The following is a 26546-nucleotide window of genomic DNA, read 5'->3' as shown; positions in this document are numbered from 1 at the left end:
CAGGCCAAGGCAGTTTTTTTATTCATTAACCAATAAAAGCAACACATAGACAGAAGGAGCTCCCACACCAGGCTAGTGCCTGGCACATAGTCAACATTTTTGGGGAGAGGAACGCCTGTTGTAATTATTTGTATGTACAAAGTTTCTCACAAGGATAAAATTTCTAAAATGGGATAGATGATCTTCTTCTACACTGTTCATAATGTGATGGCAATTTGATATTCATTATTCTTGCAAGTAATATATTTATCTTTCTAGTAACAGGATATTATATATCAAAGAATATATTAACTAGTTGGGAGGAGGTTCTCCATTCCTTTAAATATGAAATTTATTTTCAAATCTTCAATGATGCCATTTTATGTTTAATACTTGTAAATATTTATGTTTTGATATAGTACATTCTAATTGTAGTGATATTTCAATGCAGGGCAAGTTTTAATATTTAAAGCATGATAGTTAGAAAAGTTTTGCTATTTAAATTTTAATTCATATGAATATTTAATCCCCAGAAAATAATAGTGCTGTGTTCAGTAAATGACTTAAACGTAAATTTTGTGATCTAAAAAATTGAAAATATAAGTTCAAGAAGAAAACATAGTAATATAAACAAACATATCAGTTCTTAAAGATCTTGTGCTTTGGTTTTATTTGTTTGTTTGTTTGTTTGTTTGTTTGTTTTGAGACAGAGTTTCTCTATCAGCTGTGGCTGTACTGATTCTCTCTCTGTAAACCAGGCTGGCCTCCAACTCAGAGATTCACCTGCAAGGTGTGCACCATCAGCAGCCAGCAAAGAATTTTGTTTTCATGTGTTTGACAAATGCTTTTGTTTTTCATACATTCTTGCGTATTTAACCCAAAGCCTTAGGTTTGCTTGCCAAGCATTGTACTGCTGACCTGTGTCCCTAGTCCTTTATTTATAAATTTTAAAGTGAATAATAGTGAATTTTGGTAGTAGTGATGAAATGACTGTGGCATTTGAATTCCATTATGCCTTTTCTCAAAGTGTCATTTTAATCACCACCTATCAGAAATTATATTGTTTTAACTACTTCAGTGTTTTAAAATCCTTTGTCTTAACTTCAAAATATGTAAGATAGTTATTCAGAATTATTTTAGGAATTATAAGAGCAAAACACTTCTGAAAGTCACTTGCTATCCAGGTCATTTTAACCTTGAATGATGTCCTATTTAAATTTATTTGTCAGTGTTTTCATGTTAGATTTCTTTGTTTAGCAGATATTAGGCAAATATTCATTGCCACAATTAATACTTTAGATTGTATTAGAGCTACTACAAATGAGATTAATTTCATCTGTTACATATTATAAATATAGTTCAAAGACTTTTTGGTCTGTATTCTGCCAAGATTATTTTAAAACCACATTTGGTTAAAACTTTGTGTGATAAAACCTCAAAGACAAACTTGGATCAGAGGCTCCTGTTTAGGACCACAGAAGCCAGGCTGAATTCAAAATCATTTTGTACAAATTAGCCATTTTAATTATGGAACACAAAATTTTTAGATAAGAGAGAATTTTTTAAATTGCTTATTCAAATGTCTTCTCTTTTAAAGAGAGAATGTAGAGAAACATCAAATTTATACAGGCAGTAGGCAGCAAAACCAGTCATGAAAACTATTGATTTTTACCTCTAAAGCAGCTCTTAGATTTCTCTTTTAATATGAAGCAGAGAAAGGACTTATTCAATGGGGATGCACTGAGAAAAGGAACAGATGAAGAGGTCCATTGACAACACACCCTGCGCTTCAGTCCCAGTCCACCAGATCCATCATCTGGATCGCTCTACCTCTTGTCCTCTCCTTCATCCATGTTACCATGGTCTCTTGTGTTTTCTGTCTGTGCCTAGTTAATCCCCTCTAGCCCTCATTTAGAAAGCATATCTGCTGATAACTGCCCTCTGCTTAGTATCCTCTGCAAGAACTCGCTGTCTCATAAAGAAGGCTTGTCTTCTTGGGTCCATACTGGCTAGGCCTTGCTTGCCCCTTTCTTTAATAGTCACCATTGTTCCCTTGTCCTCCTTATAAACTCCTGTCTCTCAGATTTACTTTATTCCTTCCTTTAGCATTTTTCTATATGTTGTTCTTCTGCTTGGACCATGACTGCTTCTTTAGTGAGTGACTGCGTAATCTTCATCTTCCCTCTCAAAGGAGACATCTCTAGAGACTCCCACATTTCTTTTCCATGTCCCTTTAGGCTTGACGTGGTCTCACTCCTGGGGTTTTTGTTAGCTTTATGCTTTATACTTTTATATTAATGTTTATACTTTTGTGCCATTATTTGATTGACATATTTTTTTGTAGGTAGGCTGTAATCTCTGGGTGTGGAATTAATGAATTCTGCTCATCACTCTTGCTATTCCTGCCATATTGCTAGGTGCGTAGGAGGGACTTAGTATTGTTGAATGAATGACTCCCAGTCTATTCCCATTTTCACTACACCAGTGATTTCAGAGTAACATTTTTATCTTTGGAATCTTATTTGCAATATGCTTTTTATAATTTATCCTCCCATCTGTGGATATAGTGTAGTATCTGGGAAAAAATAGAATTTCAAGTTAGTTATTCCCATTTATAAATTTCGCACTCTTAAAAACTCCAACTAGTTTTCTCAAAAGCATGAAATCAGTTATACCAAATACTCCTATTTTTGATTTAGTCTCATGTTGAATTTTATTTTTTAAGTTTTCTCATAAGTAGGAGAAGCTAGGAAGTCATTGCCTGTAGAATACAATGAAACGTACAGAAAGGTAGTCATGGTGACATTCAAGTTAATGTCTCCAGAAGGAGTGTTCTCCAGAATACTGAGCTTGAAGATTTCCTCAGGATTACACTGTTATGTGTAACATTGGGAAACAATACCCTGAGTCCCCTTGTTAGTTTAGTAAAACTTCTTTGTTTTAAAGCAGAGATTTTCAGCCTGTACTTTAACATTTGGGGATATTATTTGGGAGGGGCAGGGGCAGGGAAGGATTGCTGGGCATTTTTACAGTGTACTTGATCTGTACCCATTAGATTTATAGTACCCTGTTAAGTGAATTATGACAACCAAAAGTTCTCTAGATACATTCTAGAAGGCAGATTTTCCATCACTGAGAGTAAAAAAAAAAAAAATCACAGCAGGTGGGAAGCAAGATGGCTCAGCAGGTAAAAATGCTCACTGCCAACCAACTCCTTCAAGTTGTCCTCACCAATTCCAGCTAGTCTAGGTAGCCAGCTTGCCCTAGGGATCCCCTTTTTCTGTCTCCTATGTGCTATGATAGTAAACAGTAGCCTTACTTACCCAGCTTTTTCTTGGGCTTTGGGGACCCAAACTCCAGTCCACAGGCTTATGTAGCTTTGTCCATTGAGCCATTCATCATCAATTGTTGACTTTTTTGTTTTTTGTTTTTGAGAGAAAGTTTTTTCTGTGTAGCCCTGGGTGTCCTGGAACTCAATCTGTAGACCAGGCTGGCCTCAAACTTGGAAATCTGCCTGCCTCTGCCTCCTGAGTGCTGGGATTAAAGATGTGCTCTACAACTACCTAGCCAATTGTTGACTTTTAACTTTCATAAATCATTACAAAAATAAATTGTCCTCATATTAATATAATTTCAACATTTACATTTCAAATATAATATATGGACCACATTATATAAGATAATATATTTGACATAGGACTTATAAAAATAAAGGAGGCATAGTTCTAGCCTAGGTATCTCTCAAAGCTGGAAATTAGGAGTATTCTTTATAGAAGAATATCAAGATATTTGATGAAACACCAGAAATGAAATGAAATTAATAGAAGCTTTAAATTGTGTTTTGAGAGGCATGGTGTTGATCTGTCTAACCCAGATACTGCATTAGAGATTAAATGACCTTTTTGGTATAATTAAAATATTCCTGAGAGTGGTTGTAAAGCCCTTGATGGTGATTTCTGCTCAGTGGAAGCTGTTTGCTTTGATTGATACTCTTAAGGAGCATGGCAGGCTGGGTGAGAAATTGTTCACAAATGTGAAGTAGGTATAAGACAGTTATAGAAATGACAAAATCAGACTGTTTGCATAATTGACTGCTTAGTCCAGATCAAAGGGATCTCTACAGCAACAGTCTCTGAGTCATTCTTCATCAGCTCTCAAGTTTTTGTGCACTTCAGTTTTTTCCTGTTAATGCTAATCAACAGAAGATGTTGATGTGCGCTTTTTCATGCTAGCTCTCTTTGCATTAAGTGTAGTCTTTTTGTGACTAATTATTGAGTTTAGGGTATGTTTGACTGTAGCTACCCTTTCTCTGTCCAGTCAGCCAGCTCTCAAGTAATGACATGAGACTTATTAATTATGTAAATTTGGCCTTAGCTTATGTTTGTCCCACTAGCTCTTATTACTTAAATTAACCCAGCCTCTGCCTGGGATCAAAGGCGTCAATTTAAAGATTTATTTTTGACTGGACTCAGAATTTGAAGTTCTCAGAGAAGACACAGCCAAAGTCTTTTGGCAGTCTGTTCTGGCATTTTTCTTTGGCATTCTTCATTCTCTTGGCCAAAAGTTTAGCATATTCTGTAGCCTCTTCTTTGTTTTCCTTAGTGCATTTTTTCTTCAGAGCAATACCTTAGATTTGAGTTTCAGGACATGTGGAGTAACAAGATGATGAATCATGGGGGCCTTGGTCTTGTACTCCATACCTTTTTTGTTTAAGGACTTTCGGACAGCATATTGGAGGATATCATCTTTAGAGAGACTGAAAAGTTTTCATATTCTTCAGGCTCTTTGGGGCTCCATCCACCAGAGCAGAGTAGTAACTGTCAGTCAAGGAATATCCTTCTCTCATTTTTTTAAAATGAGCACAACCAGGGCTCAGAGAAACCTTGTCTCAAACAACAACAAACAAACAAAAAACAAAAAAGCATTCAGATTGGCATCCATAAATAGACTTGTGCTTCTCCCTTTCAATTCTCCCTGGTCTTTTACAAAAGTGCCCCTGACTCAACAACAGGCACGCTCTGCTGTGGGTCAAGAAACCCTATTTCCTGGGAACTGTGTTTTTTCCATTGATTTGGACTCCACAACCCTTTGTTCACCCGGAACATCAACAACTACTTCTGTTGCCATTCACTTTTCATAGACAGAACCAAGCTTGTGTTCATTGTTGAGTGCAATGAGTTTCTGATGGTCAGTGGCTGGAGAGCAGATACTGAGCTTAATCTGGACACAACTGACCCCTTAGGATGTGCCACCAAAAAAACCATGTATACTTTTAAAAAAGAAAATGATTGCTATAGTATAACTACTAGGCTAATTTATTTTCTTTTTCCTTATTAAAATAATGATGTATGAAATCCATGAAAATACGTTATTTTTGTGTAGATTCCTTTAGAGCATGTTCCTGCTTGTGGGATTGAGCATACTGAACATTTTGATAACTACTGCCAAACTGTCTTCCTAGAAAGACTTCAGATTCACATAGATATCGACAGGGAGTAAGAGTGTTGATTTACCCTTATTGCCAAAATGATATCACTATTTTAAAATTGCTTCCAATCTGATGTTGAAATTTCATTTTATATTTTAGATCTTGAATTCATTTGAGATATTGAGCCTTCTTTCAATTTCTTTTTTTGGCCAGTTATTATTTTTCTATGATTTGCTTTAATTGGCTCATTTTATTAAGAAGTTAAAAATCATTTAGTGATGGCTTATAAACATTTTCTGAGATAAATTTTGCTGGGATCTGGGAATCTGAACTCAAGTGCTCTTACATGATGAGCCATTTCACCAGCCCCAAAATAAATTTAGAATATGAATTTTTTATTAAATACTGCACATATAAATTTTCCTATTGCCTGCTTCTCTATCAACTGTACTTACGGCATCTCTTAAAGTGAGATACTTCATTTTGTAGACATGTTAACTATTTATTCATGGTCTCTGTATTTTGCATAGTGTTTAAGAGAGACTTCTTTGTATAATCCACTCCTTTATATGCAAGTTTATTTTGAGTTGTCCTCTCTGTTGTTTTCTAGTCTTCTACCAGTAGTGTGCTTCTAGTAGCTCCTTTGTGTATCAGGTCTTTGAAATCTGACAGGGCAAAAACACCATCTTTCATTAATTTCTGCACAGCTGCCCTTGCTGTTGTTATTTATGGTTTCTCCTTTTTACCCTCAGATATCACTCCCCTGTGTTGCTGTAACCCTACTGCATTCTGTTAAGATTTGTGACATTTGCATTATATGTGAATAGAGATAACAGACTGCTAGTGTTTTAGATGAAATAGTCTTTGAAATAAGAAAGTAGATTGTTCACAGTTAATTCATAGATGGATGTTTTTGTTTCCAAGTCTTTGGCAATATTTGATGTTGATGTTCTTGAATATGTAGCTTCTATATAAACCTTAATGTTTTATTTTATTTATTATTTAAATTATTAAAATAATTTAATTATTTTAAAGAATAGAAGCCATATTTAAACTAAATTGCTGGACTTTGCTACTTTGTCTTATTATTGTTAATAGGGAAGCAAAGCGAATATAACCAAGCCTCTTTTTGCTTTTGGGGTTTCTTTCTTAACAATAGGGAATAAAATTAAAATGAAGAATGTAGGAAATTAATTTATTGTTCTTATTTTTAATTAGCTGGAGTTAGATGCTATTCTAAGCACAGCTTCTGTTACCATGGAGTTTTCTTAACTCAGGGTCAGCTTCCTTAAAAGTGCTGGGGCCTGCTTTATGCTTTGAAAAAAAAAAAATTCTCAGTGACCTTGAGTAATAGCTGTAGCCTTTGTTATATACTAATTGCTACTTTTACATGAGAAACATAAAGTCATCCCCATATTTCTGAAGAATCAATGCAACACTCTGCATTGTATGCTTAGACTTAAAGCATATGAAATAGAATAGTGGGTACATAAAAGTAAATTTTTACAAATAATAAATAGACAATATTAATTTTTTGCAATTATGTTATTCAAATTAAATGAATAGGTTTGATAACCTTTTTAAAAGTTATTTAATTATACTTATTTATTTGTGGGGGGCACATTTGCTATCCTGTAGACAACTTGAAGGAGTCTGTTCTCTCTTCCACTGTTTGTACTTCAGGAATTATCAGGCTTGATGGCCAGCACCTCCACTCGCTGAGCCAGCTCACTGTTCAAATTTGACAAGCTTTTAAAGACTATTTAAGCCGTTTGTCTCTCTTTAAAGTATTTCTAGTGCTATGAATTTGTGTGTGTATTATATTTCTTAGGGAACTGCCATTTCATTTATTCTTACACAGGTGGAATATTTAAGGGTTTCTGGGTTTGCACTTGGAGTCTAGGATCTGGGGAATGGAAAGGAGCCTATTTTTTTCTATACATCTCAAGTTAAGTTACCCTAGATCCAGAAATAGAATGTTTCTATATTTTGGTTAAGATCTGGGAAGTGTCTAGGCAAATCTCACATGGTTCTTAGAGCCCCTGAAGTTACTTTTCTTCAGCATTTCTAGTATATTTAATAGTTGGTAGGTCTAGCATAATACTCACAGAGTAGATCTAGTCAACAGAAAGACATGCCATTGGTCCAGAAAGATCTTACAAGTCATGGTAACACACAAAAGTGACCAAATGGGCATTTCCAGAAGTCACCCCCCTCTGTCCTGAAGGTGTCAGTTGTTATCTACTTGTACAGGTGTCTAGTCAGTCACTACGTTACACCCACTGGTCCACACCACCTTCCCTGTCTATACAGCTAAAATAAAAATGGAGAAATGCTAACATAACATAAAACAGAATATAACCTATTTTTCTAGAAACATGCTGCAGTCTCATTTCTTTTATTTCTTTGTTGTATTTTTTTTTCTTCTCTGAAATATTTAATTTCCCTTTTCTTACATGAATTCTACTCAACTCAGCTGCCAGCACCTTGAAACTTCTTTGATTAATTGTCTACAGAATTTTCTCTGTGTTCTAAAGTCTTAGAGCATTTCTCTTCTCAACATGATAACTTGTATTATACTAGTAGTGTGTTTGGATTAGCCTCTTTCCACTGCCAGGCACTTACATACAGACGTCTACTGGCTTTTTGAAGACTAAGAAAGTAGTCCTATTTTTACCCTACTTTCCCCACTTGGCCTTCTGCCTTAAATTTGAAATTTTTTTCTTGCTTTTCAGTTACAGATGAGGATACAGTTAAGAGATATTTTGCCAAGTTTGAAGAGAAGTTTTTCCAAACCTGTGAAAAGGAACTTGCCAAAATCAACACATTTTATTCAGGTGAGTAGTCACAAAGAAAAAAAGACATTCTGCAATGCCCTTCAGACATGATTGGTGTTGCTTGAGGCGGACTTCCCTTGTTTATGCTGCAGTAATGCAATTGGTACTTTATGTGGTCATTGCCTAGGTTCCCTTACAGGTTATAAGACCTTCTGTTATATCTTTTATTTTATCTTTTATAAATTTTAATCCCCATTTTCATATTATCACTTAGGTTAATTTTATGCCCTTTCATTGGCTAGAACACTCATCTTCATCTCTCTAATGCATAGTCTTACAAGTGTCATCTGCAAGATGCTATTGGAGCTTGAAAAGAAAATATTAACTTTATATTTTTATATGCCTAGCTTGTTTAAAGTGTATGTTTTAATGTACTTAACAGAGATTAGTAAAGCAATGTCCTTGTAATGGATTGCCTAGAGCATTGCCTTAAGCATCACAAATCCTGTGGAGCCTAGTTGAAAATTAGATAGTTTTGTGAGTACAGAATCAAAAGAGTGATTTAGATTCAGAGAGACTTCATCCAGACTTTGAATAAACGTTATATGTATTCCCTGTAAATTGCTGAATGTACCCCCTTTATGCTTGGAATCACCTACTAGATGTAATGATCAATAATGAATTTCCCTCTTCTCTTGGCAAAGGTTTTGAAAATACCATAGTCTTAATACTGACACAATCATTAAAAACAAACAATCAAAACTACTAGTATGGGTTAGTCCGAGATGACTAGTTGTGTAACTTTATTAGTTTCTTTTTCGAAGGATGATTTTTTTCCCTCCTAGCTTGTGTACAACTTTTGGAAGCATTTTATTCAGATATTTTCTCTGCAGCCCTCAGATAGATCTGATTATTCTTGTATATGGCGCAGTGGGAGACTGAGAGAGGTAAGAAGCAGTATAAAGCAGATGCCAAAACCCTAAGAGGCTTGGTCTGACATTTAGATGCTGTTGTTTTCCAAAATCAGTACTGCTGTGTATCCTGCAAAGTGGATCTATGAACATCTGGTATCTTGTGGAGTTGGCCACTCCTGTGTATTTGCTACTGCTGATCTCTTGGTTGCTCACTGAGAATAAAGATGCTTACCTCCCAATGTAAAGTTTTCTCTCAACTTTCTGTGTAATCCTGGTGACTTAATTGTCTTTGTGGACAGTCCATTTTTGGTTCCAATCTACTTTTTTCACAGTATCTCATGGCTGTACTTGCCCAGAATTGCTCTCCTCCAGATTAGTAAATTCCATAAAATTCTAGGACCATATTTCCCAGGCTTTAAGCTTTTTATACACCTTCTCTAACATCTGGATATATATATATATATATATATATATATATATATATATATATATATATATATATATATATATATACACATACATACACATTTATTATTATTTTGTGTTTATGGGTGTTTTTTTGCTTGCATGCATGTCTGTGTACCATGTGCATGCAGTACTGCAGGGACCAGAAGAGGGCATTAGATCCCCTGGGACTTGAGTTACAAATGGTCATAAGCCACCATGTGGTACTAGGGATTGAATCTTGGTCCTTGGAAAAAGCAAACGGGGCTCTTAACCACTGAGTCATTACTCTAATCCCCTATTTATTCGTTTTGTTTATTTGTTTTGTATCTTAGAGAGCTCAAATTCCTTCACATCTTCATTTTATTCCAGTCATGTCACACCCTGTATTGATGTCTTTTTATCAGTCATTTTAATCGTTTTGTCCCTGTATTTTCAATTCTTTTACCCTTATTGCTTTATATTGTGCTTGCCTAGCAAACTCAGTGCTTCTTGTATCTTAGTGCCAACATTCTGGACTGATTCACATAACAATAGAGTTATAGTAAAAAAAATCTACTTTATGACTAAATATGCAAATATACAGCTACCCACCTTGTTTTGTTTTGCTTTTTTTCTTCCCAGACAGGATTTCTCTGTGTAGTCCTGGCTGTCCTGGAACTTACAATTGTAGACCAGGCTGTCCTCGAACTCAGAGATACATATACCTGCCTCTACTGGGATTAAAGGTGTGTGCCACTACACCTGGCTAGATCTTCAGATCTTATGTGTGCTTATGCACCTATGAGTGTGAATACACAAATGTTTAAATCATTTAAGTGTTTTAAAACAAACAATATTTGTCTTCTTTTAATCTATTTTTTAAATACTTTTTCTGATTGATTTTTAAAATGTTGATTGTGTTTCACTAAATTTTGGGTTTTTTTTTTTGTTTTTAAGACAAGGTGTCACTGTGCAGTTCTGACTGGCTTAGAACTTGCTATATAGAACTCACAGGATTGGGCTGTCTCTGCCTCCCAAGTGCTGGAATTAGAATTTACCCAACCCAAATTAGTTTTGAACATTGCTTTTGATCCATATTGGATTGCAGGATTCAGTTTGAAAAGTAATATCATGGAGTAGATCAATTTTCAAAAATCATTTTGGGTTGGCTGTTATTAAATTTTTTGGATTATCTATGTGTATTGACAGGGCCATTGGGGTACAAATTGATAGTCACTGACTTTGAGTTTTTGCCAGGTCAGGAAGGGGTGAGTAATATGATTGGACATGATTGGAAGACAAGAAATAGAATTTGGCACGTGTAGACAGTATCACTTTCCTCCCTAGTTAGCTGCTTTCTTATAAACTGCAGTCTTCAGGTACTCATGCCTGAGAGAAGCCATAAGTAACTAGTGAGTTACCTTCTGGGAAGGGTTAAGAGAAGCTCTATTTGGCCCAAACCAGCCTCTGATACCATCCTCCTGACAGGGCTTTCCAGTGTTGGGTATAGTTGTGTGCACCACCTATTTGAGCTTATTTATTAACTCACCTTCATCTACTAAGGTAGCACAGATTACTTAATACCTAAAAATGGTCAGTCTTTAAATGACTTATATTCTAGATCCAAACATTTTACTACCTCCTAATTTTTTTATCTTTCCAATCATACCAAAATCCCAAAAATAAATAAAATAATTAAAGTGCTAATTCCATCAACTAATTACATTTTGAATTTTTAAAGTTTAGATTTTTGTTTAATTTTTTTCTTTTGGTTGTTTTTTGTTGTTGTTGTTGTTGTTAGTTTTTCAAGACAGGATTTCTCTGTGTAGCCCTGGCCATTCTGGAACTACTCTGTAGACCAGGCTGGCCTTAAACTCAAAAGATTTGCCTGCTTCTGCCTCCTGAGTGCTGGGATTAAGGGTGTGTGCCAGCACCACCTGAATGATTTTGTTTAATTTTATCATTTAAAAAAACAATTTAGGGCTGAGAGATGGCTCAGAGGTTAAGAGCACTGAGGTCTTGAGTTCAATTCCCAGCAACCACATGATGGCTCATAACCATCTGTAATGAGATCTGGTGCCCTCTTCTGGTCTGCAGGGATGCAGGCAATGCTGTATACACAATTAATAAATTAAAAAAAATAAAATAAAAACCCTTTATTCATAAAAAAACTATTTAACCTTCCTACGCCAACAAACACTTGCTTATAAAGTAGATTAATTCCCGGGCCTCTTAGGATTGTGCTTGTTAACAGTAAGAAGCTGTTTTCAGTTGAAAACCTGATATAAATTACTTTTCTTACTTTTTTCTATCTGTTTTGTTTAATTTTAAAAGAACGGTTATTTGTATTTATAGAAAAATGTTTTTACAATTGAAAGACCATGGGGAAAGAAGGAACTTTTAAAAATGAGGGGCCCCAATTTCCAAGATGAACATAAATGTAAACAACCTCAATAAAATACTTGCAAGCCATATTCGATAGTACATTTTAAAAAATCATGTGTGATTGAGTTAGTTTTATTACAGGAATGCAAGAATTTCAACATATGCAAGTCAATAAGTGAAATATAGCATATAAATAGAATCACATGATCATTTTGATAGATGTAGAAAAATTCCTTTGATGATATTCCATATCCATCCTTTCATTATAAAAAGCCTGAATAAAACAATCTAGTAATAGAAGGACCATACCTTGACATAATGAAGGCAGAATATGACAGACTTTTTCATAACCCATATAATAAATAGGGACAAATTGAGAGCATTTCCTCTAAAATGAGATGTGGCATTTACTCTTGTCACTCTTATTCAGTGTAGTGCTTAGAATCTTAGCCAGACCTTTAAGGCAAGAGAAAAGAAATGGGATGCAAAGAGAAAAGGAAGAAGTCAAATTGCCCTTGTTTGCAGATGATACAGTCCTACACTGGAAAGATTTTAAAGACTCTATGAGAAGCAATATAATCAATCTGCTAAGTGTCTGAGTAGTCCCAGTGGGTAGCAGGGCATATCTGAGGGTCAAGAATGGTCTCTACCTGGTGAAGAGCTGCCTTGCCTAGAGTGCAATTGAATACTTGCATTACCAGGTGTGCAGGTGTATACCAGGTGCTAGGGACTGTATTGATTTGCTCCAGTGAAGCTACCTTATCCAGAAGAGCAGCTGCTATGGGAGAGAACACTTGCTTAAGTTAACAATAAGATCTATATTTCCCAAGAGTCATCCAACTCTGTACAAAGTAAAGCAAACGCTATGTTAAGTGATAGATTGTATAGGCATCACCATCCATTTGTCTTTCAACTGTCTGGTGGCACCTTTAAAGTTTTATTGTGATACTAGGAAGTTATAGGAACTTAGGCTTAGCTCCCTGTACCACACTGTTCTTACTTCTGGATTACAATCAGTACGGAAATCCTACTTGCAGCCTAAAATCTATTCCAGTTACCCATTTTAGAACTGAGAAAGTTGTCATAGGATGAGTCAGTAAACCAATTTTCTACTGTGAGCCAAACCTGGACGAGCACTTGATGGTTTGAACGTCTATGTTAGTGTGATTGTTAAGTTGTAGTAGTGTTTGAAGATTCTGGAAATTTGTCAATGCGTTGTTATTGTAGACATAATTTTAAGATAGCCTTCAAGCACACAATGCCTGTTAGAAGAGAGTTTTTTCAGGAATAATTAAGGTTTCAAATCAATTGCTTTTAAGTAATGGTACTTACCCCAGGTTAGCCCAACCTGGCTAGGTGAATCCTTAAAAGTGACTTAAGTTAACCCTGCATACAAAGTAGAGAAGGACTTGAAGTGAGAGTTTCTCTGTTGGTAACTTTGACATTCAGTAGAGACCTTAGTCTTACAACTTCAAACAACTCAATTCAGCTATATCCCAGTAAGTGTGACAGAGGATCCCAAACTCTAGATGGTCCTGAGAACTGTACTGGCAAGGAACCCAGCTACATCATGCTTGGTTTGTTTATGCCATTAAGTTTGTGCTGGTTTGTTATATAGTAATAGGAAACCAATATAAAAGCTGGTGCCTGAGAATTTTAGAAATGTCTGGAAGTTTCCTTTTCCACAAACCACAGTCACCCTAGAAGATGGCCACTGGGCCCTTTGAAGAAGGGTTGGGGAAAGACTTAACAATATATTCCTGTGGAAGTGGCAAGAGAGAGAGCAGCCTGCTTGCTGTGTTTCAGTAAGGAGTGTCATTGTTGTGAATTGCCTCTAGGTCTGGAAACAAGATATCAGTTGACTAAACTCAACTGTCTGCCACTAGACTGCAGACTTTACAGTGATAAATAAGGCAATACTCTAGTAGTTGGCCCATTTGTTTCATTCCTAAGACAAACCTTGATCGATTAACCTTAGCTAAAAATCCTGGGGGCTAAACTGTTCTGGTTCGTGACTCTCAGTTGCCTTTTATGACAAGCACACCCATTTTGTTTTGGGGGTTAAATGCTACCATCTGGCCTTTCTCTTCAGGGTCCTTTTGTTGCCACTGAAATCAGTGAGCCCAAATGGCTTCATCTCGTATGACTGGGCCTATTCTGCAGTGAACAGCAGACTCAGAGCTCTTCAAAGAGGCAGGTGCTTTCCTCAGTGACTTACTCCCTACCTGCCTTAGTGAAGGGGGTTTCTGGGCCTCCCGGGAGAGAGTGGAGTTGGTTTTAGAGATGGGGAGCGTGGTCTCAAGATATATATAAAAAATAAATTATTAAACATAAAATGAGAGTCAGGTGGTTAAGGATAGAGATGAATCCAATAGAAATAACTTCTGAGAAAGAGAATTGTGTAAATTATGAAAGAAGCAGCAGTGCCAACGAATATAAAAATCATAATACTACACTTCAGTGTGTATGACAGTCTCCACAACAGAGAAGCTTAGAACTCTGAAAAAAATGAGTCACCAGATAACTCCTTCTTACTGCTATTGTCTAATCATTATTTACTGAGCGCTAGCTGTGCCCGTGGCATTTTTATGCTGCACTTAAACTTTACAAGTACTTTTTAGGAGAGTTGTATCTTTTTTTTTTCACCTATGAAAGGCTTTCAAAAGTTGAAAAAAATTCAACTAAAATCATAGGAGTTAATAACAAATATTTGAACATAAATCTGCTTAATTCCATATACTAAAGTGTGATTGTGGAATGTAAGATACAGTTATTTTAATATGTAATTAACCCTTCATACCAATGGAATCTGTATCTGTGAATTCAACCAGTATATTTAGAAAAAGAAAGCAGGAGCGCAAAATGCATAGCTCAGCAGTAGAGTACTTGACTAGTATGTATGCGACTCTAGGTTCCATCCTTACCATGGCAAATGGTGTGTGTGTGTGTAGACCTACTTTTAGCATAGCTCCCACCCTGATTTTGTTCCTAGGAAAAATTGCGTCTATACTGAACATGTTCTTATGCTTTTTCATCTCTTCTCTAAACAATGCACTTCCACAACTGTTTATATTGCATTAATGTTATAAGTCAGGACTTAAATTTTTTCCGTTCATGACACCTTTTTACCCCAATTCTTACTTGACTTAGAGTATCTAAAATTGGATTATAGATCACATATTTACTGGTAAAAATAATAATTGTACTTTGTTTCATTTCACCATTTATTAAGGATAAATACAAATTTGCATACTAGTGAGGTGGATGTGCTTATTTACTTTTATATAACTAATTGAATCTTTGCTGATTCTTTGATATTGTAGGAAACAATAGGAAAATTTTTTAGAGCTGATCAATAGTTTATGATTGTCTTTAATGGCAATTTATAATGACTTTATAATTGTCAATAATGAGAATGCTTGTTTCTCATTAAATGTGTAATAAAAATGGAAGCAGTTTTTATAAGGCTTATTTCAGAAATTGTTAGAATTTTTTTAATTTCAAACCAAAATTATTTGATGATATTTTAAAATTATGAAATCTGCCAACTTGGTCTACAGAACAAGCTCCAGGAAGCCAGAACTGCACACAGAGACCCTGTTTAATAAACAAATATTTTTCTCTCTTTCTCTCAAAAAAAAAAGGAAAACAAAAAACAAACAAACAAAAAAGCCAGTAAGACAAAAAAAACAAAACAAAAGGCCCAGGAGAAAAATCTGTCCTGTGTTGGCCAACTGCTTCTTTCTGTACATGGGGCTTGACTTGGAGTGTGGCTAATGTATCTACCTAGTGACACTGCCTGGGAGAAAACTCATTTTCCCTTTCCCAGCAAGCATCAATTGAAATAGCTTCTTGGTTAGGGGTGGGCTTTGTATTAGTTTCTCCTTCAATTTGTAGAGTATCATAGTTTTTTTTTTATAATCAAAGATAAGAATTTTTGAAACTGTCTCCAGACATTTCAGATAATCAGTTATAACTCTTATATTTAAATCTTTAAGAAAGTTATTTTTGGTTAAACATTTTAAGATATTTACTGTAAATGCTTCTAAAGAATGAATTTTAACCCTAATCTTCCATTTGTTAACTATTTAGTTAAAATTCCAATGAAGGGTTTAAAAATGAACTACTATTTGAGGCACAGCTTTTAATGAAGTTACTGGTTTTTCTGATATCATAAAACATATCATCTCATTGGTGCTCTGATGGGGGCTATGAGTACCTGTAGGCCCATATTTCTATATGGTGTGGTAGCCAGGCGCTAAAGCTATAGGCCCAATCTGAGGTGGTCATGTAGCCCTGCAGACAGGCTGTCTCTGCCTAACAAAGGGTCAGGATGTTGTTGCTCCTTTCTTTGTAATTTGGAGGATGCCTTATAGAGATGCTGATTCAAGCCTACGTGACAGCTAGCATAAACAGCAGACAGGTAGATGCGGACTTGACAAAACTCCATTCACCTGGTGACCTAGAGGACAGGTCTAGTGTATTTTCCCGCTCAGTTTATGTGTTGGTATAAAAGTTGTTTGGATAATAAACACGGGGAGATCTTGAGGAGAGAAAAAGCCTGAGATGCTCTTCCATGATGACCGTGTAAGCTGTGTCTGCTTATTCCTTGTGGCTCCGTACCAGTCCGGTTATCTATGTTGGGGCCCACGGGCTCTAACAAGTGCCTTCCTGTGAAACACCAAGTAAAAGTGATATGTTTGCCACCAGTTTTTTTTTTCTTTTTTGCTACAAATTCAACTTCTCTCACACAGTGTTGCTCCAGCACCATCTATAGACACTAGTACCATATTTTCACTGGAGAAACTCCATTTGTGAGGAGTTTAGCTCTCTGGTGACACTCCCCTTCCTGATGGGTGGTAAAAGAATAGTCTCTCACACATGCTTCTTTCATAAACCTACTTACATAAAGAAATAGATGTTTCATCTAGCTGAATTGCAAACTTTGGGCTGTTTATATGCTTATAATAAACTGCTTTCATTAGTCATTACAAATTATAGAAGTTTGTTTAGAAACAGCTTGATTTGATAAAGGAATGTAATTAATTTCATACCTATCCTTTTTTCCCCCTGTGAACTACTCTGCCACCCGTACCCCACAAGAGGGTTTTTCTGTGTAGCCTGGCTGTCCTGGAACTCCTGTAGATCAGGCTGACCTCAGACTCATAGAGATCCACCTGCCTCTGCCTCCGGAGTGCTGGGATTAAAGGTGTGAGCCACCACTGTCGAACTAAAACTATTCATTTTTAATAACAGCAGGTAACACAAGATCTCCTTTCATGTAATACTTTTTAGGTTTTGGAATTAAATAAGAAATTTCAAACAAGGAAACACTTTTTTAATTTACAACAAATCTTTCAAAACATTATTTTTGTTTATTTGAAGATTTGTTAAAAGTATTCAAATAATGCTGATATAAACATAGTTTAGCACTTCCTTGTGGTATGACTGAGCATCCTTTGGGATCGTGGAACCAGTCCTTAGTGTACTGAGGTACAACTATATATGTATAACAGAAACACATGTATTCACTAACAGTCTAGTTTTTAACACATATCTTTTTAGTTTTAGTCTGTTTGGAGTACCTGCTTTAGAGAAATGTTGAGGTACAATGGGAAATACGGCAATCAGAGCTTTGATTCTACTTCTGTTTGTGTATGAAGTTGTAAACACAGGAACATTTCTTTAAACATTTTGTAAAATTACATTTATTTAGTGTTTGCTTGTATGCTTCAGTGTGTTTGTGGAGGCCAGATTACAATTTGGGGGACTTGGTTCTTTCTTCCCACAATGTGGGTCTTAGGGATTGGACTCAGGCTGTCAGACTTTTGCAGCAAGTCCCTCTGGCCCTTTTGCTGGGTCTTCAGAAATATATCTTATATAGAGCTCTTTTAAAATAAGATACATAAAAGAAAACTTAATTTATTTATTTAGATACTGGGGTTAAATCCTAGGGCTTCATGCATGCAGGGAAGCACTTTAATAACTGGACTATATCCCTAGCCCCAATGTTTACTATTTTATAATATGTAATTTTAAGTATAGTCACGATATTGTAAAATCATCACTATCTAATTCCAGAACATTCTTGTCATTCCTCAAAGGCATACTGCTTCTTATTCCTGCTAGCAGTAACTCTACCTTCTCTTTCCCTGGCTACTGCCAGCTGCTAATTCCCTATTTTGGACAGTTCATCTAAGTGGAGTCATATCATACTTGGGGGTGGGGTTGTCTGCCACCTTTAAGGCTTATCCACGTTGTAGTGTAAATTGATACTTACTCTTCTGTATGGCTGATACTCCATTTTGTATGTGTTTGTATATCCACACACTACCTTTTGTTTATCCACTCATTACTTGATAGATATTTGGCTGGTATAAGAACTTGTTTATATTGTATGCAAGGTTTTCTGTGGATACCTTATGTTCAGTTCTCTTACATATATACCTAGCATGGGTGTTGCTGATCATATGGTAAATTCTGTGTTTGTTTTCCAAATTCATAATATTTGTACTGTTTTATGTTTTCACTCTTAGTGACTGCACATTTCTTTAATCTATGAAAATAGGAGCAGTAACAGTTTTGCAGAGAGTAAAGTATGAGGTAGAATGTACAGATGTTGTGCCAAAATGTTTTCTCCCATCTGGTTCTACATATCATGTGTAATATTTTTCCTAGAAATTCTAGGGAAGAAAATTAGTATAATCAAAAAAATTAGAATTCAGTAAAAACAAAAACAATTCAAAATTGAGAGCACTTGTCACTTCTTTTTTATATAAGATTAGAAGATGAGTATACTTTGTTTTATTTTTAGATTTTTAAAAAGCTTTTCTATGTTTGGGTGTTTTGTTCACATGTATATCTTTAACCTGATTGGACAATGCCCTTTTCTTACAGAGAAGCTGGCAGAGGCTCAGCGCAGGTTTGCTACACTTCAGAATGAGCTTCAGTCTTCACTGGATGCACAGAAAGAAAGCATTGGTGTCACTACATTGCGACAACGCAGAAAGCCAGTCTTCCACCTGTCCCATGAGGAGCGTGTCCAACATAGGAATATTAAAGACCTTAAGTTGGCCTTCAGCGAGTTCTACCTCAGCCTCATTCTGCTGCAGAACTATCAGGTGCTTAGATTACCCTAGGGAGTGGCATTTTAAAGTAAACTCCAGTAAGTGGAATTACCTTGATCTACACAGAGTCCCCTAGAGGTGACATCGTCTTTATTCTTGGGGTTCTTGTTCAAGTAGATGTCTTTGTTGTCCAAAAACCATGCATTAGAAGGATTAAAACTATTAGCAAAGCTAATAGTTTTTAAGACACACACACACACACACACACACACACACACACACACACACTTTTGTAGGGCGGAGGAGATAGCAGTGCGAGCACCAGAGTTCAAGTTCTCAGAGCCCATGTTAAAGCCAGGCAGGCATGGCAGCCACCTGTAATTTACACATACAGGAAGGAGACGGGAATTCCCAGAGAATATGGCTAGCCAGACTAGCAGAAGCGGAGAGCTCTTGACTCAGCAAGACAGCCTGCCTCAGTAATATAAAGAGGGGATAGCAAGTGAGAAAAATACCACCAATTTCAAGTCTCCACACACATATACACTTAGTTAAAAAAACAATTCATATGCTATTTATGGGTACCTTTGGCTCAGAGAATAGCAGTTTGCCTACTATTTGAAGGAAGCTCTTATAGTGGTGAATAAAAATAAATGTCTATCAAAATGTTGGCTGTGTAGTCTTTATATTCCTAATGCATAGCTAAAGTTCAGAAAAGCATTGGATCTTTCTGAGGCAGACATTAAGAAAAGAAAAGCAACTGCACAGCTAACATTTTTGCAAGTTTGCGATAATAAAACAAAAGAGCTGAACATTTTAGCTTGCTACCAAAAGAATCCCAGTTTTGTAAGCAGAGACTGTTCCTTTCGTTTCCCACCCGCCCTGACCCAAATAATCACACAAAAACTATATTAATTACAACATTATTTGGCCTATTAGCTCAGGCTTCTTACTGACTAACTCTTATATTTTAAATTAGCCTATTTCTATTAATCTGTGTATAAATTAGCCTATTTCTATTAATCTGTGTATCACCACAAGGCTATGGCTTACTGGGTAAGGTTCTGTTCTGGCATATTTCTCCTTCAGCTACATGGCATCTCTTAGACTCCGCCCACTCTCTTTATATCTCCTCCAGCCAGGCTATATTCTGCCCTGCTATAGGCCGAAGCAGCTTTTTATTAACCAATGGTAATAAAATATATTCATAGCATACAGAGGGGAATCCCACATCACAATTTTATTATTCACAGAATACAGTATAACCATATCAAAAATAAAGAACTTAGATCATGCTAGATATGTGTAAAGGTTACATATATAGGCTGTTATAGCACTCAATAGTTTTTACACCCAGTATGAAAAATGTGAACATCCATTAGCCCTATGTTAGGGTATTCATTTATTTGTAATTTGTTATAAGTTTGTTTATATAATTGTTATGAAAGATAATAAACAGGTTATGTTCAATAATAAACATTTACATCTCTGGTCTGATGTACTACTTTGCATTTTATTCTCTAATATAACTTAAAATGAATGATTAGCACCTTGCAGGATGATAGAACATCTAAAAAGTAAAAGTTATGCAAGAAAAGTTTTACCTGTAGTGACTGGTGATACAGCTTAGTTTGTAGAGTGCTTGCCAGCGGGCATGAAAACCTGGGTTGGATCTGCATAAAAACTGGGTGTGGAGGCACATGCCTCTAATTCTGGCTGCTAGGCAGATGGAGACAAAGGAATCTAAAGTTCAAGATCATCCTCACGAACACAAAGTTGAAAGCAGCTTGTGTAAACTTTAAGACTCTGTCTCAAAATAATAAATAAAAAGGTTTTTCCTGAAGTGTTGCAATTTTAAAATGCAAAGTACTAGAAATCCCCTCAGTTATTACTAAGTATGCTTTTCCCATCGCTTTCATTTTTTTTTGATAATTTAGTAGTTTGTCATTCAAAGAAGAACCCAGTTGAGAAATAATTCAGCAGAAAAGTAATAACATAAGAGAAATAAATGATAAGTCCTTTGTTTCTTTTATATACCCCAGGCTGATTTGACATCCTCCTACCTTAGCCTCCTAAGTGCCAGGATCATTATCTACATACCTAGGACCCTTTTTTGACATTTTCCCCAAAGCTTTATAATTTGATTCTTTTTTTTGGAAATTCATATTAGTAACTAAATATTTAAAAGAAACAAAATGCTTTCCCACAGATTTTAAAGTATTAACCTTGTGAGTTGGAGAAAGAATTCAATTGTTAAGAGCACTTGCTGCTCTTCTAGGGAACCTGAATTTATTTCCCAGTAGCCCTGTCACTATGCTCACAACTGTCGGTTGTTGTTGTCCTCTTCTGGCCTCCATGGGCACCTGTCTGTGTGTGATATTTACACAGACATATATATAAAAAATAAAAATAAATCTTAAAAAAGTAATAGAAAATATCCATATTTCCAGCTTATTTTGTGTTGTTAAAAAACAAACAAACAAACAAAAGAACAAAAATGCTGCTTTGGATGCCCTGGAACTGGAGTTACAGACAGTTGTAAACTAGGGATCCAACCTAGGTCCCAGGTCTTCTGCAAGAACAAGGCTCTTAACTGCTCATCTCTGCAGCCTCAATAGTGTTTCTAAAAGTTCTGTTGTGGAGCTGCAAGGATTACCTGACTTCAGATTCCTAGCATCCAAGTAAATGGGCCAGTTTTGACTACTCTGGCCTATAATCCCAGGACTGGGGAGGAAGGCAAGAGGATATCTAGGGTCAGTCTGGCCAAATTTGGTGAGCTCCAGGTGAAAGACCCTGTCTGAAGAAAGTAAGCAAGGGTGGAGAGCTATAGAATATGATGCTCAAGGTCACCTCTGCATCCACACACATGCATGAACACACACACACACTCACACCTGTTTCTAAGTTGAGCTGTCTACTGTACCCAAGAAGATTCATGATCATCCATTATGGTATGAGGAATAGATTCTAACAAGTGAGCAAGAAACCTTATCAGCAAATACAGACAGCCTCCGGTTGGTAGATCTCATCTAGACTTGCAAATCTGTGTTTTCCTGCCTTTCAGATGATAGGCAAACAAATAAAGGTGAGAGTGTAGGAAAATACAGTATTTTGATTTTATAGAAATTGAAGGAATGCCAAGCTCCTACCCATTGTCACCTGCCCTGTGCAACGGTTCTTTTCTGCTGACTGCTTACTTCCATCCCTAAATGGAGGAGGATGAAAGGAAAAACAGTCAAGAGAACTAGAGAAGTGTCCGTTGTACATGCCTGGAGGAGTGAAACCACACTCTTCACCACCCTTCAAAGAGCAGAGGGTTAAAGCAGATGGGTTCAGTGCATGATAAATGCAAAAAACATTTTCTGAAAATACTCTTTTGGCCAAAGCAGGAAAACAACCTATTTTAAAATGGTTATATGTGGGAAGTTGGGAATGAAAATGTTCTGAGCTTAGAATTTTCATTAATTTACTTGGAAGAAACTGAGTTGTGTTTCCAGTAGGATTCTACCTTGGAACCAGTAAGTTACAGGAGAACCTTATCCTGGTAGCAGTGAATGCTTCTAGGAGGTGCTGCTGTTCCCCAGGGTTCTCAGTTTTGACTCAGTCAACTCTGTTGATGTCTGCTGCTTCATTATTTTAATGTTCTCTAATGATCGTAGAATGATAATTGCATTTATCTTTTCTTCCTATAGAATCTGAATTTTACAGGGTTTCGAAAAATCCTTAAAAAGCACGACAAGATTCTGGAAACATCTCGTGGGGCAGATTGGCGAGTGGCTCATGTAGAGGTGGCCCCATTTTATACATGCAAGAAAATCAACCAGCTCATTTCTGAGACTGAGGTACAACACCTCTGCTTGCTTGCCGTATATGTTCAGTATCATTTGTATGTATTTTAAAGAAATAATTCACTATTTTTGTTCTTTTATAAATTGTTGGTTTAGAATACCTGTGCTCTTATTGAGGTCTCTTTCTTTTTGCTTTATCAGTATATTTATGAAGAGGCTATCAGAACATTATACACATGTGTATTTATATGTATTGCTTTTATTTAGAATAATTTATATCAAAACTTGACAATTCATCTTTCTAGGCTGTAGTAACCAATGAACTTGAAGATGGTGACAGACAAAAGGCTATGAAGCGATTGCGTGTCCCTCCTTTGGGAGCGGCTCAGGTTAGTATCAACTTCTAGTGGCTTGTTTCGTTTTCTTTTCTTTCTTTCTTTCTTTCTTTTTTTTTTTTGTTGTTTGTTTGTTTTTCAAGACAGAGTTTCTCTGTGTAGCTTTGGAGCCTGTCCTGGAACTAGCTCTTGTAGACCAAGTTAGCCTCGAACTCACGGAGATCTGCCTGCCTCTGCCTCTCAAGTGCTGGGATTAAAGGTGTATGCCACCACTGCCTGGCTTTCTTTTTTTTCATACTTAATAATTAACACAGCATTGTTGTTGACTGTTGTCATTACCTTGAATTTTTAAGCCAGATTTTTTAAGTAATTGATATTATTGTTTCTCTCATTACAAAAAAAAATAGATTCAGGCATGGCGGCATATGTTTTAATCCAGTACTTAGGAGGGGAAGGCAGAATAACCATTAGTTCAAGGCCAGCCTGGGTTACATAAGACCCATGTCAGAGAACAGAAAGAAGGAAGGAAAAAATAGATGCAAGCTAAAAATTAGATGCAAATCATAATGATTTGCAGTATCTTACACCTATCTCTTAATGCTTCTCCTCAACTCCCTCTCCTATTTGCTCTTATACACACTTGGTTCTTGACAGTTGCCTCATCAACTAAGACGAAGTTTTTTGTTGTTCATGATATGAGAAGTTTAGATGTACTGGGCTACCATATAGCTTTTTCCAAAATAGCAGTTATACCCCTTGCAAAAGAGAGGAGGGGCTTATTAAATGCTATATAAATATCTTTTGTCACATAAAGCATGTCTCAATAAATTAAAAAATTATCATGGAGTATTTTCTGTGATCACAATGTATTGAAATTAATAATAAAGAACTTCTATAACTTAATAACTGGAATGTTTAAAAAGAATTAGACTTGATGTCATACTTAACAGTAAAACACTGACACTTTCTTCACAAGACCAGGAACAATTTGTATATTCAGTCTTAGGACTGTCATTAAACCTTTTCCTGGTGATTATAGCCAGTGTGATAACATCAGAAAAAGACAGAAGGTATTCAGGTTAGAAAGAAAGATAAAAATACTAGAGGTTTTGTTGTTTGCTTGCTTGTTTATTATTAGTAAATTGATGATCTCTGTAGAAAATCCAGTGATTTGTATAGTACTAAGCTAATCAGGGAGTCAGCAAGCTTGCAGAATGCAGCACCAGTTTACAAAGAATCAAGTGTATGCCTGCACATCAAGTACACTTAAAAGTCAAAACTTTACCAATAATGCCACAGAAATAAGAAATTCAGTAATAATAGTCCTGGAAAAGAGCTGAAGATTTTTACATTGGAAATTACAGAATATTGCTGAAATAAACTACAGATCACTTAAGTGAGAGCCAATTGAATTATGGATGGGTTTATTATGTAAGTAAGCTCAGTGCTTTTAGGAAACTATTTTTTTAATTTCAGTATAGCATAATCCATCTAAAATAATCTCAGTCAGGATATGGTATGAGGTGTGCGCGCGCGCGTGCGTGCGTGCTTGCGTGTGTGTGTGTGTGTGTGTGTGTATATAAATTGGTATGCTAACTTTAAAATGCATGGAAATGCAAAAAACTTAAACTAGTACATCTTTGAAACAAATTAAAGGTTAAAATATTACTAATACATGGTATAAAAAAGCTGCAGTAGAGTCAAGATAGGCAGACACTTTAAAGGAGCAGAATAGAATCTAAAAATATGCAAAGATATATATGCAACTAATTTTCAATATAGGCATAAAGCATGCTAGTAGAGGAAGTATAATGTTTTCAACAATTCAACAGTTGGATTCTCTATACAAAAAGAAAGCACAAGCCTTTATTTATATTTTATACCAGGTATTTCTAGACATAACATGGACCTAAGTTAAACCTAAAACAAAATTTTAGAAGGAAATATAGGAGACAGTCTTAGCAACTTTCGATGACTCAAAGACTTTTTAGAAATGACATCAAAAGCACTTCATCAAAGTTAAACACAAATCTTCAAAAGACCTTGTTAAGGAGAATGAAGAATATTAAACTGGTAGAAAATATTTATAAAACATGTCTAGTAAAACGCATATTTTACCAAGAACATATAGAGAACTCCAATAGTTAGCAAGGAGAAAATGACCTGAGTGTCATCAAAGCTGTCTAAGTGGAGAATGGGAGCATGGCAAGGTGTTCCACTCCAGTGTCCTGTCAAGACATGCAAATTAAAACCAGAGAAATACTAACAGTAACCATAACCAAAATTCAGAGATTGACCATGCCTGTGATTGGAGGACCAGAATCCCATCTCATATGCTGCTAGTGGGGTAAATTATATAACCCTTTAGCATATAGTTGGGGAATTTCCTAAACAGTTAAATGTATATCTGCCACATGACTGGCTATTATATTCCTAGATACTTATCTAAAATAATGCAAGTATATGTCCACAAAGCAGTCTTCTAAATAAGTGTTCATAGCAGCTTTATTTGTAGTAGCCTAAAGTTGGAAACAGCCTGCTTCTGTCAGTAGGTAAGTGGATAAACAATTGTACTATATATCTTCTCAGCCTGAAAAATACTTTGTTGATACATGCCATACATAGGGGGAGGGAGGGAGGGAGGGAGGGAGGGAGGGAGGGAGGGAGGGAGGGAGGGAGGGAGGAGAGAGAGAGAGAGAGAGAGAGAGAGAGAGAGAGAGAGAGAGAGAGAGAGAGAGAGAGAGAGAGAGAGAGAAGGTACTTTTTTTTTAAAGTATATACTATCTGACTCTATTTACTTACTATTTTGGAAAATGTAAACCAGTAAACTGACAAAAAGCATAGCATTTGTTGCCAATCAAGCTGGAAGTGGGGCAGGGAGGCTTGGGCAGGAAGGAAAGACAACAAAGGGGCATAAGGAAACTCTTAGGAGTAGTGACTGTGTTAGGGTATTTTTTTTTTTTGAGACAAGGTTTTCTATAGCCCAGACTGACCTCAAACTCACTACGTAGCTAAGGTGACCTTGAACACCTGGTGCCTCTGCCTGAAATGCTGGGAATATAGACATGTACCACAATGCTTTGCTCCATATATTGTCTTGATCATCTTCATTATGGTTGTGATTTCATAAATATCTCTATATATTAGATCTTATAATATCTTATCAAGTAAAATAATTTAGTGTGTTTAATTCATTGTATGCCAGTGTATTCAATAAAACAATATTTAAAAAAATAGATACATCACAGTCAAACTGATTAAAAGATAAAGAAAAAAACCATAAAAACATCATAACCAACAGAAGTTGTGTACATTAAGTATATGTAGTTTATTATACTATTTATAGCAGAATAATAATTTAAAATGGAAAAAATTAATTTAAAAAACTAAAGCATTTAAAAGTGTGCTTGGAGGAGACAATCCTGCAGAAAACACAGAAGCGGTTAT

At 35.9% G+C, this 26546-nt stretch overlaps 1 protein-coding gene across 1 annotated transcript in view; it reads left to right on the top strand.

Annotated features, from left to right (window-relative positions):
- Xpr1 (xenotropic and polytropic retrovirus receptor 1) overlaps window positions 1-26546 on the top strand; it is a 145029-nt gene that overhangs the window by 64540 nt on the left and 53943 nt on the right. Inside the window, exons 3-6 of the mRNA XM_075988290.1 lie at window positions 8143-8244; window positions 18807-19030; window positions 22669-22818; window positions 23070-23153. Coding sequence (XP_075844405.1) covers window positions 8143-8244; window positions 18807-19030; window positions 22669-22818; window positions 23070-23153 — 560 coding nt within the window. The remainder of the gene's footprint in view (window positions 1-8142; window positions 8245-18806; window positions 19031-22668; window positions 22819-23069; window positions 23154-26546) is intronic.

Source organism: Microtus pennsylvanicus, chromosome 10 (assembly GCF_037038515.1).
Source record: "Microtus pennsylvanicus isolate mMicPen1 chromosome 10, mMicPen1.hap1, whole genome shotgun sequence".
In the NCBI taxonomy this organism is placed as follows: domain Eukaryota; kingdom Metazoa; phylum Chordata; class Mammalia; order Rodentia; family Cricetidae; genus Microtus; species Microtus pennsylvanicus.
Note: the sequence above shows the minus strand (reverse complement) of the source record. Positions and strands in the feature narration are given on the sequence as shown.